At 47.2% G+C, this 13,067-nt stretch overlaps 5 protein-coding genes across 5 annotated transcripts; all 5 read right to left on the bottom strand.

The window, feature by feature from the left end:
* Positions 1 to 455: 455 nt before the first annotated feature.
* On the bottom strand, positions 456 to 937 carry RO3G_04125 (uncharacterized protein; the record flags this gene model as incomplete). Its single annotated transcript, XM_067658715.1, has 2 exons — positions 456 to 672; positions 858 to 937. The coding sequence occupies 2 exons, from the start codon at positions 935 to 937 to the stop codon at positions 456 to 458; spliced, it is 297 nt and encodes a 98-aa protein (XP_067514816.1).
* A 650-nt stretch (positions 938 to 1,587) lies between these two features.
* Positions 1,588 to 2,598, bottom strand: RO3G_04124 (uncharacterized protein; the record flags this gene model as incomplete). Its single annotated transcript, XM_067658714.1, has 1 exon — positions 1,588 to 2,598. The coding sequence occupies one exon, from the start codon at positions 2,596 to 2,598 to the stop codon at positions 1,588 to 1,590; it is 1,011 nt and encodes a 336-aa protein (XP_067514815.1).
* A 439-nt stretch (positions 2,599 to 3,037) lies between these two features.
* Positions 3,038 to 6,070, bottom strand: RO3G_04123 (uncharacterized protein; the record flags this gene model as incomplete). The annotated part of the gene is made up of 1 exon (XM_067658713.1): positions 3,038 to 6,070. The coding sequence occupies one exon, from the start codon at positions 6,068 to 6,070 to the stop codon at positions 3,038 to 3,040; it is 3,033 nt and encodes a 1,010-aa protein (XP_067514814.1).
* A 462-nt stretch (positions 6,071 to 6,532) lies between these two features.
* Positions 6,533 to 7,864, bottom strand: RO3G_04122 (uncharacterized protein; the record flags this gene model as incomplete). The annotated part of the gene is made up of 1 exon (XM_067658712.1): positions 6,533 to 7,864. The coding sequence occupies one exon, from the start codon at positions 7,862 to 7,864 to the stop codon at positions 6,533 to 6,535; it is 1,332 nt and encodes a 443-aa protein (XP_067514813.1).
* A 517-nt stretch (positions 7,865 to 8,381) lies between these two features.
* On the bottom strand, positions 8,382 to 12,988 carry RO3G_04121 (uncharacterized protein; the record flags this gene model as incomplete). The annotated part of the gene is made up of 2 exons (XM_067658711.1): positions 8,382 to 11,997; positions 12,057 to 12,988. The coding sequence occupies 2 exons, from the start codon at positions 12,986 to 12,988 to the stop codon at positions 8,382 to 8,384; spliced, it is 4,548 nt and encodes a 1,515-aa protein (XP_067514812.1).
* Positions 12,989 to 13,067: the final 79 nt, after the last annotated feature.

Below are 13,067 nucleotides of genomic sequence, written 5' to 3'. Positions count from 1 at the left end.
AAAAAAGAAGAAAGAAGAGAATAAAAAAGAAGAAAGAAAAAGAGGGGAGAAAAGAAAAGAAAAAAGAAAGAAAAAAAGAAAAAAAAGAGGGGGGGGGAGGGAGGAGGGGGGGCGAAAGAAAAAAAAAAAGCAAAAACATAAATAAAGAGATGAGAGAAAAAAAAGAGAAGAAGAGAGAAAAAAAGAAGGAAGAAGAGAAAGACAAAAAGAGAAAAAAGAAAGGGTTCAAGAAATTGAGAGGGGGAAAAAGAAGAAGAAGAGGGAGGGCAGCTGCAGTTGAGCAGGGCGTTAAACACCGACGACAGCCAAAAACACCATTTACCCCTCTGTACCATGAATGTGATTTAGTGTACCAAAAAGAGCTCTCATCTATTTCAACAACAATTGGCTGTCCATCACTGCCAACCCTACCTAAGTATGACTAATTAATTACATACTCTGATATCAACAAAGCATCATGTACCAACTTGAACATCTTCAATTCGAAGATCTGCCTCCATTACTTGATAGATATCTTTGACAATGCTGCGGACAGTTGGCAGGTTAAGTCCAGTCATGGTAGATATTGTTCCGTTTGGAACTTGCAGCAGAAAGAGATACACTACTAACAGTGTTTGATGGATAATTGACTTGCGACCTTGAAAGAAGGATCCATCCAGGTAAGAAATACGGCTACGACCGCACGCACAGGTGGTTGAGCCGCATCGCCAAAAGAATCCATCCCTGCTGGACTGGTTCAAGCGCATTTCGGAGCCTTCCTTGCACTTGCGCGATGAAAAAAAGGCACCGTTCTCCTTCAAGTAACTTTTACCAGTTGCCTTTAGTTATGTTCCCTCCCACTTAAAAAATAAACTTACTTCAATGTACATTCAGCCGTCATAGTTCTTTCAGCGATGTATGCAAGAGTTGGCATGTTGTTAGCAGCGTTAGAAGACATTGGAGATTGATAAAACTGATAAAAAGATGAAGGAAAGAAAAAAAAAAAAACAGAAATAACAGGCCTTTTTATATTTTTTTTACATGTTTTGTTATCTGTCCGAAATCAGCCGATAGATAGGCAGCATCTCCGCAACGGGAATTCGTTTTACCATACAGAACCGATAAAATTTTTCCGAAAACTTTTGATATTTCCAAAAAAAATAATAAGTTACTTAGACCCAAAAATAATGCAAAAAGTAGACTATGTTTGCTGAGCGTCTACCGGGAATCGAACCAACGCCTTTAGAATGAGAAGCCATTAGCATAACCCAACAACCACAAATGTTGATTTGCCGATTCTCGTTTCGCAAGCCTTTTTGTCATACAATTTTTGGTTTTTGGAGCTGTTTTTCTCGACCTGCAGAAGTCGTATCTCGGTCCGGACTTTTTTCATGACCTTCTACTTGTCATCCCTCTTGAGTGAAGTAATGAACAAGGAAGAAAAAATGACTGTTCTTAGTAGATCTCGCAATTGGCCAATTTTGGCTTAATAAACTCCGCTTAAAAATGATGTAATCGTGTTCTGTGACCCCAATTACCATATTAATCATACCAAACTCCGCACGCGGAGTTTGTATATATATATATAGTAGATGGACGGTAAATCTTTCATAGATCCAAGTCTTTGATCGGTTGAACTTTGGCCTTGGCAAAAGCAGCAAGAAGATCTGTCACATAGTCGGAATGCACCAAAAGGGCTACAACTTGTCGATCGGGATAGTGTACATCCAAGACACGGGCGTTGTTGATCTTGAGTTTTTGCAACTTGGCACGCAAACTGGAGATGGGTTCTCTATAACGGCTAGGCAAGTAGACATACTCATAGTCAGGACGAGAAGTAACAGGAACGAAGCGACGATGAATAACTTCCATCTGTTTTGCGGTAATTTTGCGACGTCGAGCTGGTGTCTTGGGCTTGGTAGCATTGGTATCCTTACCTTTCAATGCAACGGCAGCAAAGGAAAGCGTGTTGGTGGCAGTGGGCATAGGAGTACTAGTGGATGCGTACTTGGATGCTTCGGTACCTTGAGGCTCCTTTGTATCAAGAGTAAAAGCTGGTATAGCATCAGTACAGATTTGCGCTTCAAGTTCGGCAATACGCTGTTGAGCAAGGTCCAAGTCGGTGCGCAAACGTTTGTTTTCAGCCATGACTTCTTCAAGGGCGTTTAAACGTTGGTTCAGGAAGCGGGTTTGATCCTGTTGTTGTTTTTGATATACTATAAACCAATCTGGAATACCAGATTGGGAACTAAGATCAAGTATTTCAGTATCGCATAGAGCTAAAGGCGGGTTTACTTCCCTGGTAAAGAATGGTTTGGATGCGGGGTCATTCTGACTAAAAGAAAAGTCCACAGGCTTGTCTAAACTGAGCTTGAAAGCGGAGGTGCTGACATTCAAGTTTTTGCTCTTGACGATCTGGCTACGGGTAGTAGGCTTGGTGATAGTCTTCTTGACATTCGTAGGAACGTAAGGTGGAGTTCTGTCAGCAATTGTGCGCTTGCTGGGAATTTCAATTGGGGTGCCCGTAGTGTGTGCGGGCTGAACTGGTGGTGCGGGTTGAACAAGTTGTGCCGACACGGACACGGCATTGCCACTCTGATCTTGACAAGTTTTTTCCATGAGAGATCTCGAAATGTCAATATTTAAACGATTCGTTTTTTGGATGTAGCTAGTCGAATACGCTTCTATTGAGGTTGTAGTTTGTAATAAAGTTGTTTTTGATGTTGTATCTATCTTGCTAATGACGGATGGATGGTTTTCAACAGATGGATGAAGAAGGTTTTGTGCGGATAAACGTTTAGCCAGATATAAATTTGGTGTAACGGTTAAGAACACGAAAGAAAGGCGCCCGTTTAGCACAGATAAAAGATTTTTGTTTATTGAGTGGCAAGGAGACGTTACAGTATGTGTCTCGCCATGAGGTGCAATAAATTTTACAAAACAAGATAAAATAAAAGAATTATAAGATGACAAGAGTTAAGAAATAAAAAAACTAGACAAGGCTAGAGAAAAAAAGGAAAAGTAAACAAAGAGAGATCAAGGCAGCAGTTAACAATAGTTAATCTTGTACTGAATCAAAGAACAAGCGATCGACCGCAGTTGACGGTTGTAGTGGGCGAATCTTGTCCAAGAAAAGAGAGCCAGAGGTATCAATAGATGATCCAGTAAATGTACCTTCAGGAAGACAAATCTGTTCGATTTCAAGGAGGACTTGACAGACAACAGGCCACCAAAGGGACCAACGAGAGAGCAGTGCTTCAGATGGATAGGCTGGAAGCTTTCTTGGCAACATGTTCAAAACATGATCTAAAGGGTTGGGCTTGATGTCAGCAGGTAGGTTCAACCTTTCAGCAACACGAAGGCAGGACAAGAGGTGAGCACGAGAGGCATGGGTCGGACCGCAGCTACAGTCGATAGGACGAGCAGGGAGCCACCCCATACGCCATCGAAGGATGCGACTACGGTCAGAGAGGAGCATTGGGATGAAGAACATGCCATCAACACCAATACTTGGACGACAAGCAGATAGCAGAACAGGTGGATCAGGACGACCAAGGATATGCTGAAGAAGGTCAGTGCGGTAAGCAAGCACACTCTTTTTGACACGAGCATCGGTGGAGAGATGTGCAAGACGATCATCAACAGAGGTATACCCACCTGTATACCTAGGGTTCGACCATAGCGGGTTCTGCCTCAGCAACATTGGCCATCTGAAGCGACTCTTGATCGGGGCAGCAGTGATAAAGGGAGCCAACCTGGCAAGTAAGCAATCATCAGGAAGATGGTGGACACGAATGATCATCTTGAGTACCAAGGTATGGGCCCGTACATGCATCGATGGAGTGCTTGTCAAATGTTTGAACACCGTGGTAGAGGCACGAGGATGACCACCAAAGGCTAAACGAAGACATTGATCTTGAGCGCGATCCAGTAGAGCCAGTTGCTTTTGCAAAAAGGTGCAGATGCACAAACCATACTCGAACCTTGGCCTAATAAAGATAGCATAGAGACGAACAGCAGTAAGGCGAGAAAAGCCAGGAGAGCGGATACCGACAGGCAGCAGGAAGCGACGCATGGCAGAGACAGCAGAGGTAACATTCCGTTGTATCAGCAGACCAGTAGCAATAGAGCCAGTGTCATCAAATGGAACACCGAGATAGTTGAAGGTAGATTGCACAGGAATGGGATCACCATACAACTTGAACTGGGGACCACCAAGGGAGACAGCACAGTTAAGCATCACACACTTGGCAGGATTCCATCGGTAACCCAAGGAGAAAGAGTGTTCCTCAGCAGCCTTCAGAAGACGAGGCATGACTTCAGCTGCTCCTATAAGGACAACATCATCAGCATACAAGAGACAGTTCAACCAGAGGCCATCGAATTCACGTTGCGGGTTCGAGCTATAGTATCTTGCAGAGACTGGTAGGCGGACAGAACGAAGCAGAGCAGGGAGGCTGTTGATGTAAATGGAATACAAGAATGGCGATAGGATTGAACCTTGGAGCACACCAGTTCTTGGCCAGAAGGCAGGAGAGGTATAACCAGAGATCAATACTTCGATACTCACCTTATCAAACAGACATTGCAGCAGACCAAGTAGAGCAGGAGAGACATAGGTTTCTAGAGCACGCCAGATGATGGCTCGATCAACAGTGTCATAAGCAGACTTGATATCCAAGAACGCCAAAACAGGAGGTTCACCATGATGATCGATAGCATGCTGTCGACAGAGCTCATTCAGACAGAGGGCTTGATCCAGAGCACTACGACTATGACGGAAGCCGCCTTGGACTGGGTCGAGTGGTGGAGCCGTGTCTTCAAGAGTTGTCTGCAGGCACAGTTCAAAGAGCTTTCGTAGTACCGATGTCAGGCTGATCGGTCGATAGTTTGCTGGTTGCAGAGGATCACCCTTCTTGTAGATGGGAACCACTTGAGCAGTGCACCACGCAGCAGGGACAGCAGACCATATCCAGCACAGACGAAAGAGCAAAGTCAGAACAGGGACCAGATCATCAGCAATCGGTAATAGCATCTCTGTTCGTAAGTGGTCACAACCAGGAGCCTTGCGACGCGAGAGACGTTTGAGAAGTGCAGTGCGCACCGTCTCGGTATCCACTGGACACGGATCATCTTCAGGACAATGAGGACCAGAGGGAATTGGTGGTGCATTGTACCTAGTCGACGGTAGAGATGAGCCAGAGAATACTTGCTGCAAGTGGTTAGCCATGGTTGTAGCCGCGACAGTGGGACCTTCCGGATGAGAGTAGGATGGAGACAGTGTGCGGTTTCGCCTAATCCTCTTGATAGTGGCAGTGGTATCAGACAGCGGGCCAGAAGACAGAGTTTCGCAAAACTGCTTCCAAGTAGCACGGCGACGACAGTACAGAGCACTCTTGAACCGTTTGGCAGCGACTTCGTATTCTTGCCATCGAAGTACTTTGTTGATACCAGCAGCTCGCTTCCACTTGCGACGGGTTTGCTCACGACGGTCAAATAGCGTTTGGAGATCATCAGTCCAGAACCAGACATTGCCAGAACCACGAGGATTCCTTTGGCCAACAGAGTCATCCAGACAAGAGTGGATGATGGAGGTCAGCTCGTTGGCAAGAAGATCCATATCGGGTGCTATGATGTTGGTAGGTGATGCATATGTTGTTAAGCATTCACGAAACGGTTGGATACGGTCCCGGAAGAGGCCAACATAGAGGCAGTCAGATTCGGTCAGTCTACTCAGATTCCACAAACGACGAGGGTGAGCAGGTGGAGATGGTGGTGGAGGCAGGACACAGGACAACGACACAGGATGGTGATCTGAACCAAGGGAGAGGTCTTCGTGTACTAGCATCATGGGATTCACCAGTTGTTGTGAACTGAGAAACAAGTCGATGACACTGTTGAAGTGTTCACCGGTGGCAGCATTGACACGGCCTTGAGCACAGTAGGTGGGGATACCATAGGCTAGCTCAGCGTTCCAACAGGTCATTCCATTCTCAAGGATCCAGCCAAACAATTTGATGCCACGAGTGGTTGTTCTTGAATCACCAAGAAGATGTTGGTGTCGCGCATTGAAGTCACCGCACACAACCATGTTGGTCTGTGATGGATGCGTTTGGTGAGGGAGTCCATCTAGTATTTCCATTGCTTCAATGTCAGAGAGCGAGGGCGGTAGATAGACACAGTGAACGAGCAAAGTAGAGACTTGACAGCTGAGCACATAAGGGTTGTCAGAGGGAAAGTGAGTAACAGGATAGGGACAATCAGGATTGACAAGCAGACTGATGCCCATCTGTCCTCGACTTTGACCCTCGAGCGGTATGCCATAGGTATGATATTGTTGCCACAGAGTCATAAGCCGTAATGGAGAGAGCAACCAGGTTTCGGTAATAAAAATGAGCGACGATGTAAGGAGCGAATTGGTAGTTTGGTCAACAGTGTAGCGGTTACAGCCATTGGCATTCCATAGAGTCATAGTAAGCATATTGTTTGTACAAGTACGGGTATCTTGGTTGGGCATAGGCATATATAAAATCTTCATGAGGTGTTGCACTCATCATTGGGATGAGGTCGATTCACCAACATCGAGAGGATCAAGTTCTGTGGTACTGAAGGTATTATGGATGTCCTCCATCGTAGCGTCTTGCGTCGATTCAGCAGCTCTGGCAGCACGGGTAACAGTAGGTATGACCTCCTTGTACTGGTCAAGGGTGATCCAATCCTTCACAAAGAAAGATCGAGCAACAGCAGGGCGGACAGACTCACGGATGTGCTTCAATGCACGGACAAGACGAGCTTGATGTACTTCAGTACACTTGGCAGCACGGTCGGATTCGGATAGATTGGCATACTTGGGATCACGTAAGAGATCAGGATTCAACGGATTGAAGCCTTGGATTGGTTCGACCTTAGCTTTGGCAAAGGCAGCGAGCAGATCAGCAGTATATTCGGTGTGTACCAAAAGAGCGACCACTTGACGATCAGGATAATGAACATCCAGCACACGAGCATTGTTGATCTTGAGCTTATGCAGCTTGCTACGAAGACTGGATATAGGTTCACGGTAACGGCTTGGCAAGTACACATACTCATAGTCATGGTGAGCAGCGACGGGGACAAAGCGGCGATGGATAGCTTCCATTTGACGAGCAGTAGTCTTGCGACGGCGTGCAGGTGCCTTGCTCTTTGGTGCAGGTGCATCCTTACCTTTGGTTGCCACAGCAGCGAAAGAAAGTGGTTGGCTAGTGGAAGTCAAAGATGCATTTGGCGTAGCATACTTTGAGGCTTCAGTTCCTTGAGTTACTTTGGGATCCAGTACCAAGGTGGGGATGGCTTCGGTAGATACCTGTGCTTCAAGTTCGGCAATGCGTTGCTGAGCCAGATCTAAGTCGGTGCGCAAACGTTTGTTTTCAGCCATGACTTCTTCAAGGGCGTTTAAACGTTGGTTCAGGAAGCGGGTTTGATCCTGTTGTTGTTTTTGATATACTATAAACCAATCTGGAATACCAGATTGGGAACTAAGATCAAGTATTTCAGTATCGCATAGAGCTAAAGGCGGGTTTACTTCCCTGGTAAAGAATGGTTTGGATGCGGGGTCATTCTGACTAAAAGAAAAGTCCACAGGCTTGTCTAGACTGAGCTTGAAATCGGAGGTGCTGACATTCAAGTTTTTGCTCTTGACGATCTGGCTACGGGTAGTAGGCTTGGTGATAGTCTTCTTGACATTCGTAGGAACGTAAGGTGGAGTTCTGTCAGCAATTGTGCGCTTGCTGGGAATTTCAATTGGGGTGCCCGTAGTGTGTGCGGGCTGAGCTGGTGGTGCGGGTTGGACAAGCTGTGCCGACACGGACACGGCATTGCCACTCTGATCTTGACAAGTTTTTTCCATGAGAGATCTCGAAATGTCAATATTTAAACGATTCGTTTTTTGGATGTAGCTAGTCGAATACGCTTCTATTGAGGTTCTAGTTTGTAATAAAGTTGTTTTTGATGTTGTATCTATCTTGCTAATGATGGATGGATGGTTTTCAACAGATGGATGAAGAAGGTTTTGTGCGGATAAACGTTTAGCCAGATATAAATTTGGTGTAACGGTTAAGAACACGAAAGAAAGGCGCCCGTTTAGCACAGTCGAAAATTTATGTGTTTATTTAAAAGATTAATGCAATCGACCTTTAGGCCATTATTTGCTAATCAAAGTACAAAAAGAGAATATGCATGACGCGAAAAAAAGTCCTAGCGACCATTTGATGGACCAAAAAAGAGGAGAGAGATAAAAGCAGCCAAAAAAAAGAGATATCAAAAGAGCTATTCTGTAGATCATCAAATCCATGGTCTCCTCCGCATCGTGCACTAAAAGCTGTGGCAGTGGGGGGTAGAAGCCAGAGGGAAGATCCGAACACATTTCACCGAGACGAGGAGAGCGACCTTTCATGCCAAAGCAGTCCAGGTGGAGGATCGTTGGTGTAGTCACCGTCAGGGTTGCAGAGACGATCAAAGTGCCAAAGGATAGTGCAAAGACTGACCCAGAACGGAGGACAACGAGCAGAAGGAGAAACAGGCAACAACGACAAGAGATAGTCAATGTGCAGCTCGGTAGAACCAGCAGGAGGGAAAGGAACACAACACCAGAGAGCTGATGGGACCTGAGGACAAACCATGAGATGCGCACGAGTGGTATGACCAAACAGACAAGCACAAGGACGGGGATCACCAGGTAGCCAACCCATACGCCAACGTATAAGCCGACTACGATCAGCACGCGAAGCAGGAACATACAGGATTGGATCCACACGCAGTACAGGACGACAGGCACGAATCAAGACTTGCTGTGTCGAGGCCAGGAACTGATCAAACTCTTGCTGTCGATACGCATGTAACCAGGTTTTAAGCCGTGAAGGAGCCGTAACTTCTGGTGGGTGATCGAGCACAATGCGTCGAGAGCGAAGAGTTGATAGTAGTGAAGATGGCAGAGAAGAAGAGAGAAGCGACAAGAGACAGTCATCAGGCAAGGTCTGGGCACGGAGACAGAACTTCAATACCAAGGTATCAGCACGGAAACGCATCGAAGGCAGATTGCAGATGTGTCGAAGCACAACTGTCGACGAGGTCTTGTGGCCACCAACGATCAGTCGCAGACACCGGCTTTGAGCGCGCTCTAGCTCGTCATAGTCCTTCTTGAGTAGTTTAGAGATGGCTAGGCCATACTCCAACTTGGGACGTACAAACATAGCATAGAGGCGAGAAGAGAACAGCAGCGAGAAACCAGACCGATTGGCACCAATAGCAGACAGTTGAGCCATCTTCAGTTGAGCACCAGGCTTGCGGTGAGCAACCAGACGAGACGGAGAGATACCATTGCGGACGAATGGGACACCAAGGTAAACAAACTCATCAACAGATGGTATGTCTTCATCGTATAATGTGAGACGGACGTATCTTGACGACGTCGGATCCGGAGCATTAAGGATGGCACATTTGGTAGGACTCCATCTGTAGCCAAGTACTTGTGAATGTATTTGGGCAAGGTCAAGCATTTGTTTGACTTCACTGGCAGAACCAATAATAGCCACATCATCAGCGTAAAGAAGGGAGTTGATGGCTGTGGGAGACGGAGACAAAGAGGAGACATCCAATGACGGACCATAAGGAAGACCAAGACCAGAACCAGAAGAGCCAGAATCAGAAGGACCAGGAGGACCAGAAGGAGACAAGGACGAAACCATCGTTGTTGTACGCGTGGCAGCAGAACGAAGAAGAGCAGGCAGCGTATTGATGTAAATCGAGTACAGATGTGGACTCAAGACAGAGCCTTGAAGTACACCTGTACTCGGTGTGAATGGTGTTGAGACTTGGTTGGACAGCAGGACCGAGATTGAAACATCATCAAAGAGATGAGCCAAGACAGAGACCAGAGCAAAAGGAGCATTGACAGCCAAGAGGGATTGCCATATGACACGTCTGTCGACGGTATCATACGCAGCCTTGATATCAAGAAAAGCAACAACAGGGAAATGACGCTTTCGACGATAGTACTCTTGCATCAAGTCATGCAAGCAGAGGGCTTGGTCAAGAGCACTACGCTGTGGACGGAAACCACCTTGAGCAATGTCCAGAGGAGGCGAGACATCTTCTAAGAACGGAAAGAGACACATTTCGAACAACTTGCGAATGATGGACGTCAAGGAGATTGGCCTGAAGTTTGACGGTTGATGAGGGTCGCCCTTCTTGTAGATAGGCACGACCTGCGCATGACGCCAAAGAGAAGGAGTGTATGACCATTGGCAGCAGATATCAAAGAGACGAGCCAGGATAGCAGCGACTTGCTTACGAATGGGGATAAGCATCTCTGTACGCAGATGATCAGATCCAGGAGCTTTGCGTAGAGGTAGGCGACGCATAGTATCAGCAACAGAGTCAGCCGAAAAAGAAGAAAGACCAGAGCCAGAACCAGAGCCAGAGCCAGAACCAAGACCAAGACCAGAGCCAAGACCAGAATCAGATAGATCATCCTCAGAAATGGAACCAAGATCAAAGGGGACATGATCATCAGGTGATGGAAGAGGAGGTGGACGACTGGATGGTAGACCAGAGCCAGAGTAGACGGATGCAAGATGATCCCGCATAGCGTTGGCACCAGCGACGGGACCATCAGGATGAGCATATGATACTTGAGGACGACGACGGTTATGGACTTGCTTGACCCTACGCACCGCAGCAGAAAAGTCACCACGAGCGAGGGAGTCACAAAAGGCACGCCAGGATTCTCGCTTTGCACGCTTGACAGCCGTGCGGAAACGGACATGAGCTTCTTGATGGAGACCCCACCAGTAAGCTTTGTCAATCCCAAGGGACCAACGCCACTTACGGTAGAGCCAGTCGCGACGGTCAGCCAAGGCTTGTAGTTGAGAGGTCCAGAACCTTTTCCATTGCTTCGGTCGGGAGACACGAGATCCAACTGACTTGTCCAGAGCAGAGTAGATGGCCGCATTGAGTTCATCGTTAAGATGGTCAATGGGTGGACGTGTTGACGGTGGACTTGAACACAGCTGTTGAAGCTGGTCAAGCAAAGCAGCAGACAAGGAGCAAAAGGTGGACACGTACAGCTTCTGAACTTCTGGTTCTTTTAAACGAGACAGATTCCAAAGTCGACGAACTTGACCAGAAGAAGGAGATGGTGTGGAAGGGACCACAGGGACTGAGTACTCAAAAGAGAGAGACATCAGTTTATGGTCTGACCCCAAAGAAAGATCCAAGGCGACCGAGATATTTGCTGAATGGACCAGTGGCATGTTGGTGATGTAGTAGTCTACAATGCTGCTTACCTCAGCATGACCACGGCAAGTCAGGTATGTTGGAATACCATAGGCAAGAGTCTTGTTCAGGATGTTGAGACCATGGTCGTCGCACCAACGACGAAGGACAGAGCTACGCATGTTAGTACGAGAGTCACCAACAAGACGACCAAGACGAGCATTAAGATCACCGCAGATGATTGTATCATCAGTGAGTGGCAAAGAGTCCAGGACAGACTGTACCTCAGCAGTAGGTAATGAAGGAGGCAAGTAGAGGCAGATGAGCCGTAAGGAACGACCCAACTGCAGACCAAGAGCATACTTACAGTTCACCGGGAATTCAACCACAGGCAGTGAGCACCGAGGAGAGACCAAGGCAGAGACACCCATTGAACCACGGTACTGACCAGCAACAGGAGAACCATAGAGATGAAACTGCTGCCATGAGGTCGGAAGGCGAGCAGGAGGAAGCAACCAGGTTTCGGTTATAAATACCAACGAGAACGACTGGCAGTGACGGAGGAGGTCATCGACTGTGGAAGCCTGGAGACCGTTGGCATTCCACAAGCCGATGGTGAGCGGAACGAGTGATGATGTATTATTTGAAGGAGCGGACGGACCATGGGAGCCATGAGAGCCATAAGAAACCAAAGGAGAGGAAGGAGTGAGCAAATCTGGGACCATACCAGAGGCAGAGACCGAGGACGCATTATAATGACAAGTATTACTACTCATCATTATAATGATCCAAAGCTGGATCGAGAGGCGGGACGGTCTTGATCATACTGATCCAGAAGCATTTCATCGTCGGCTTGATCAGGGTGACGAGGGAAGACAGGTCGATCTTGCTTTGGGGCCAAGACATCAGAGACAGCCTCGTCAGACACCATGGCATTAGCCAAGAAGAAGCGAGAGACAGCAACGGCAACAGGATAGCGCAAGCGCTCAAGGGTACGAAGACAACGCTCGTTCGAGATGTGCGCCATCTTTTCTTGACGTACCTCAAGAGACGCAGAGGCAAAAACAGGGTCAGCAAGGTGATTGGGATCCAAGGGATCGAATTGATCCAGTACCTTGATCTTTGCTTTTTCAAGCAAGGCGACGAGAGCAGGCTTGTACTGAAGATGTACAAGTAGACCAACAACTGAGTGGGCGGGGAACGAAACGTCTAACACCCGCCAGGTGTCAACACCCAAACGACCAAGACGACGACGAGCTTCGGTATATGACATCTTGCGAGACCGAGGGATATAAACATAGTCGAAGCCTTGTTCACCTGTAACAGGTTGGAAGCCTCGAGCAGCAGCAGCACGGCGACGGAGTTTGCTCTTGGAACCACGTGAAGCAACAGTAGCCCATGTAGAAGCAGCAGTACCCAAAGGGGGCGAAGAACCGGTTACTTTAGCACCATTATTGGCAGCAAGAGAAGCAGAAGAAGAAGCAGCGGTATTTGAACTTGGGGTGTCCATAGGGGTCCCGGCAGTTTGTGCGGCCAGTTGGGCACGCAGAGAATCAATTTCATTGGCCTGATTCTTGGTGAGTTCGACCAAGCGAGCGTTTTCAAGCTGGAGCTGCTCTAAGGCACTCAAGCGGGCAGTCAGATCTTGGTAAGCAGCAGCCAAAGACTGAAGAGTGACGTCAGCATTTGAATTTGCTGAGTTTGTTGAGGCGGCGGCGTTGGGGATCCTTGACCCCAAGTTTTTTCGTAAAGGTCCCATCGTTTTTGATAAACTTGAAACTGAAAAAAAGTGATATAGACTTGGTGTATTCGAAAAATTAAAAAAACCAAAAGGTGTG

The sequence above is a fragment of the Rhizopus delemar genome, genomic scaffold, assembly GCF_000149305.1.
Source record: "Rhizopus delemar RA 99-880 supercont3.2 genomic scaffold, whole genome shotgun sequence".
Lineage (NCBI taxonomy): Eukaryota > Fungi > Mucoromycota > Mucoromycetes > Mucorales > Rhizopodaceae > Rhizopus > Rhizopus delemar.
Note: the sequence above shows the minus strand (reverse complement) of the source record. Positions and strands in the feature narration are given on the sequence as shown.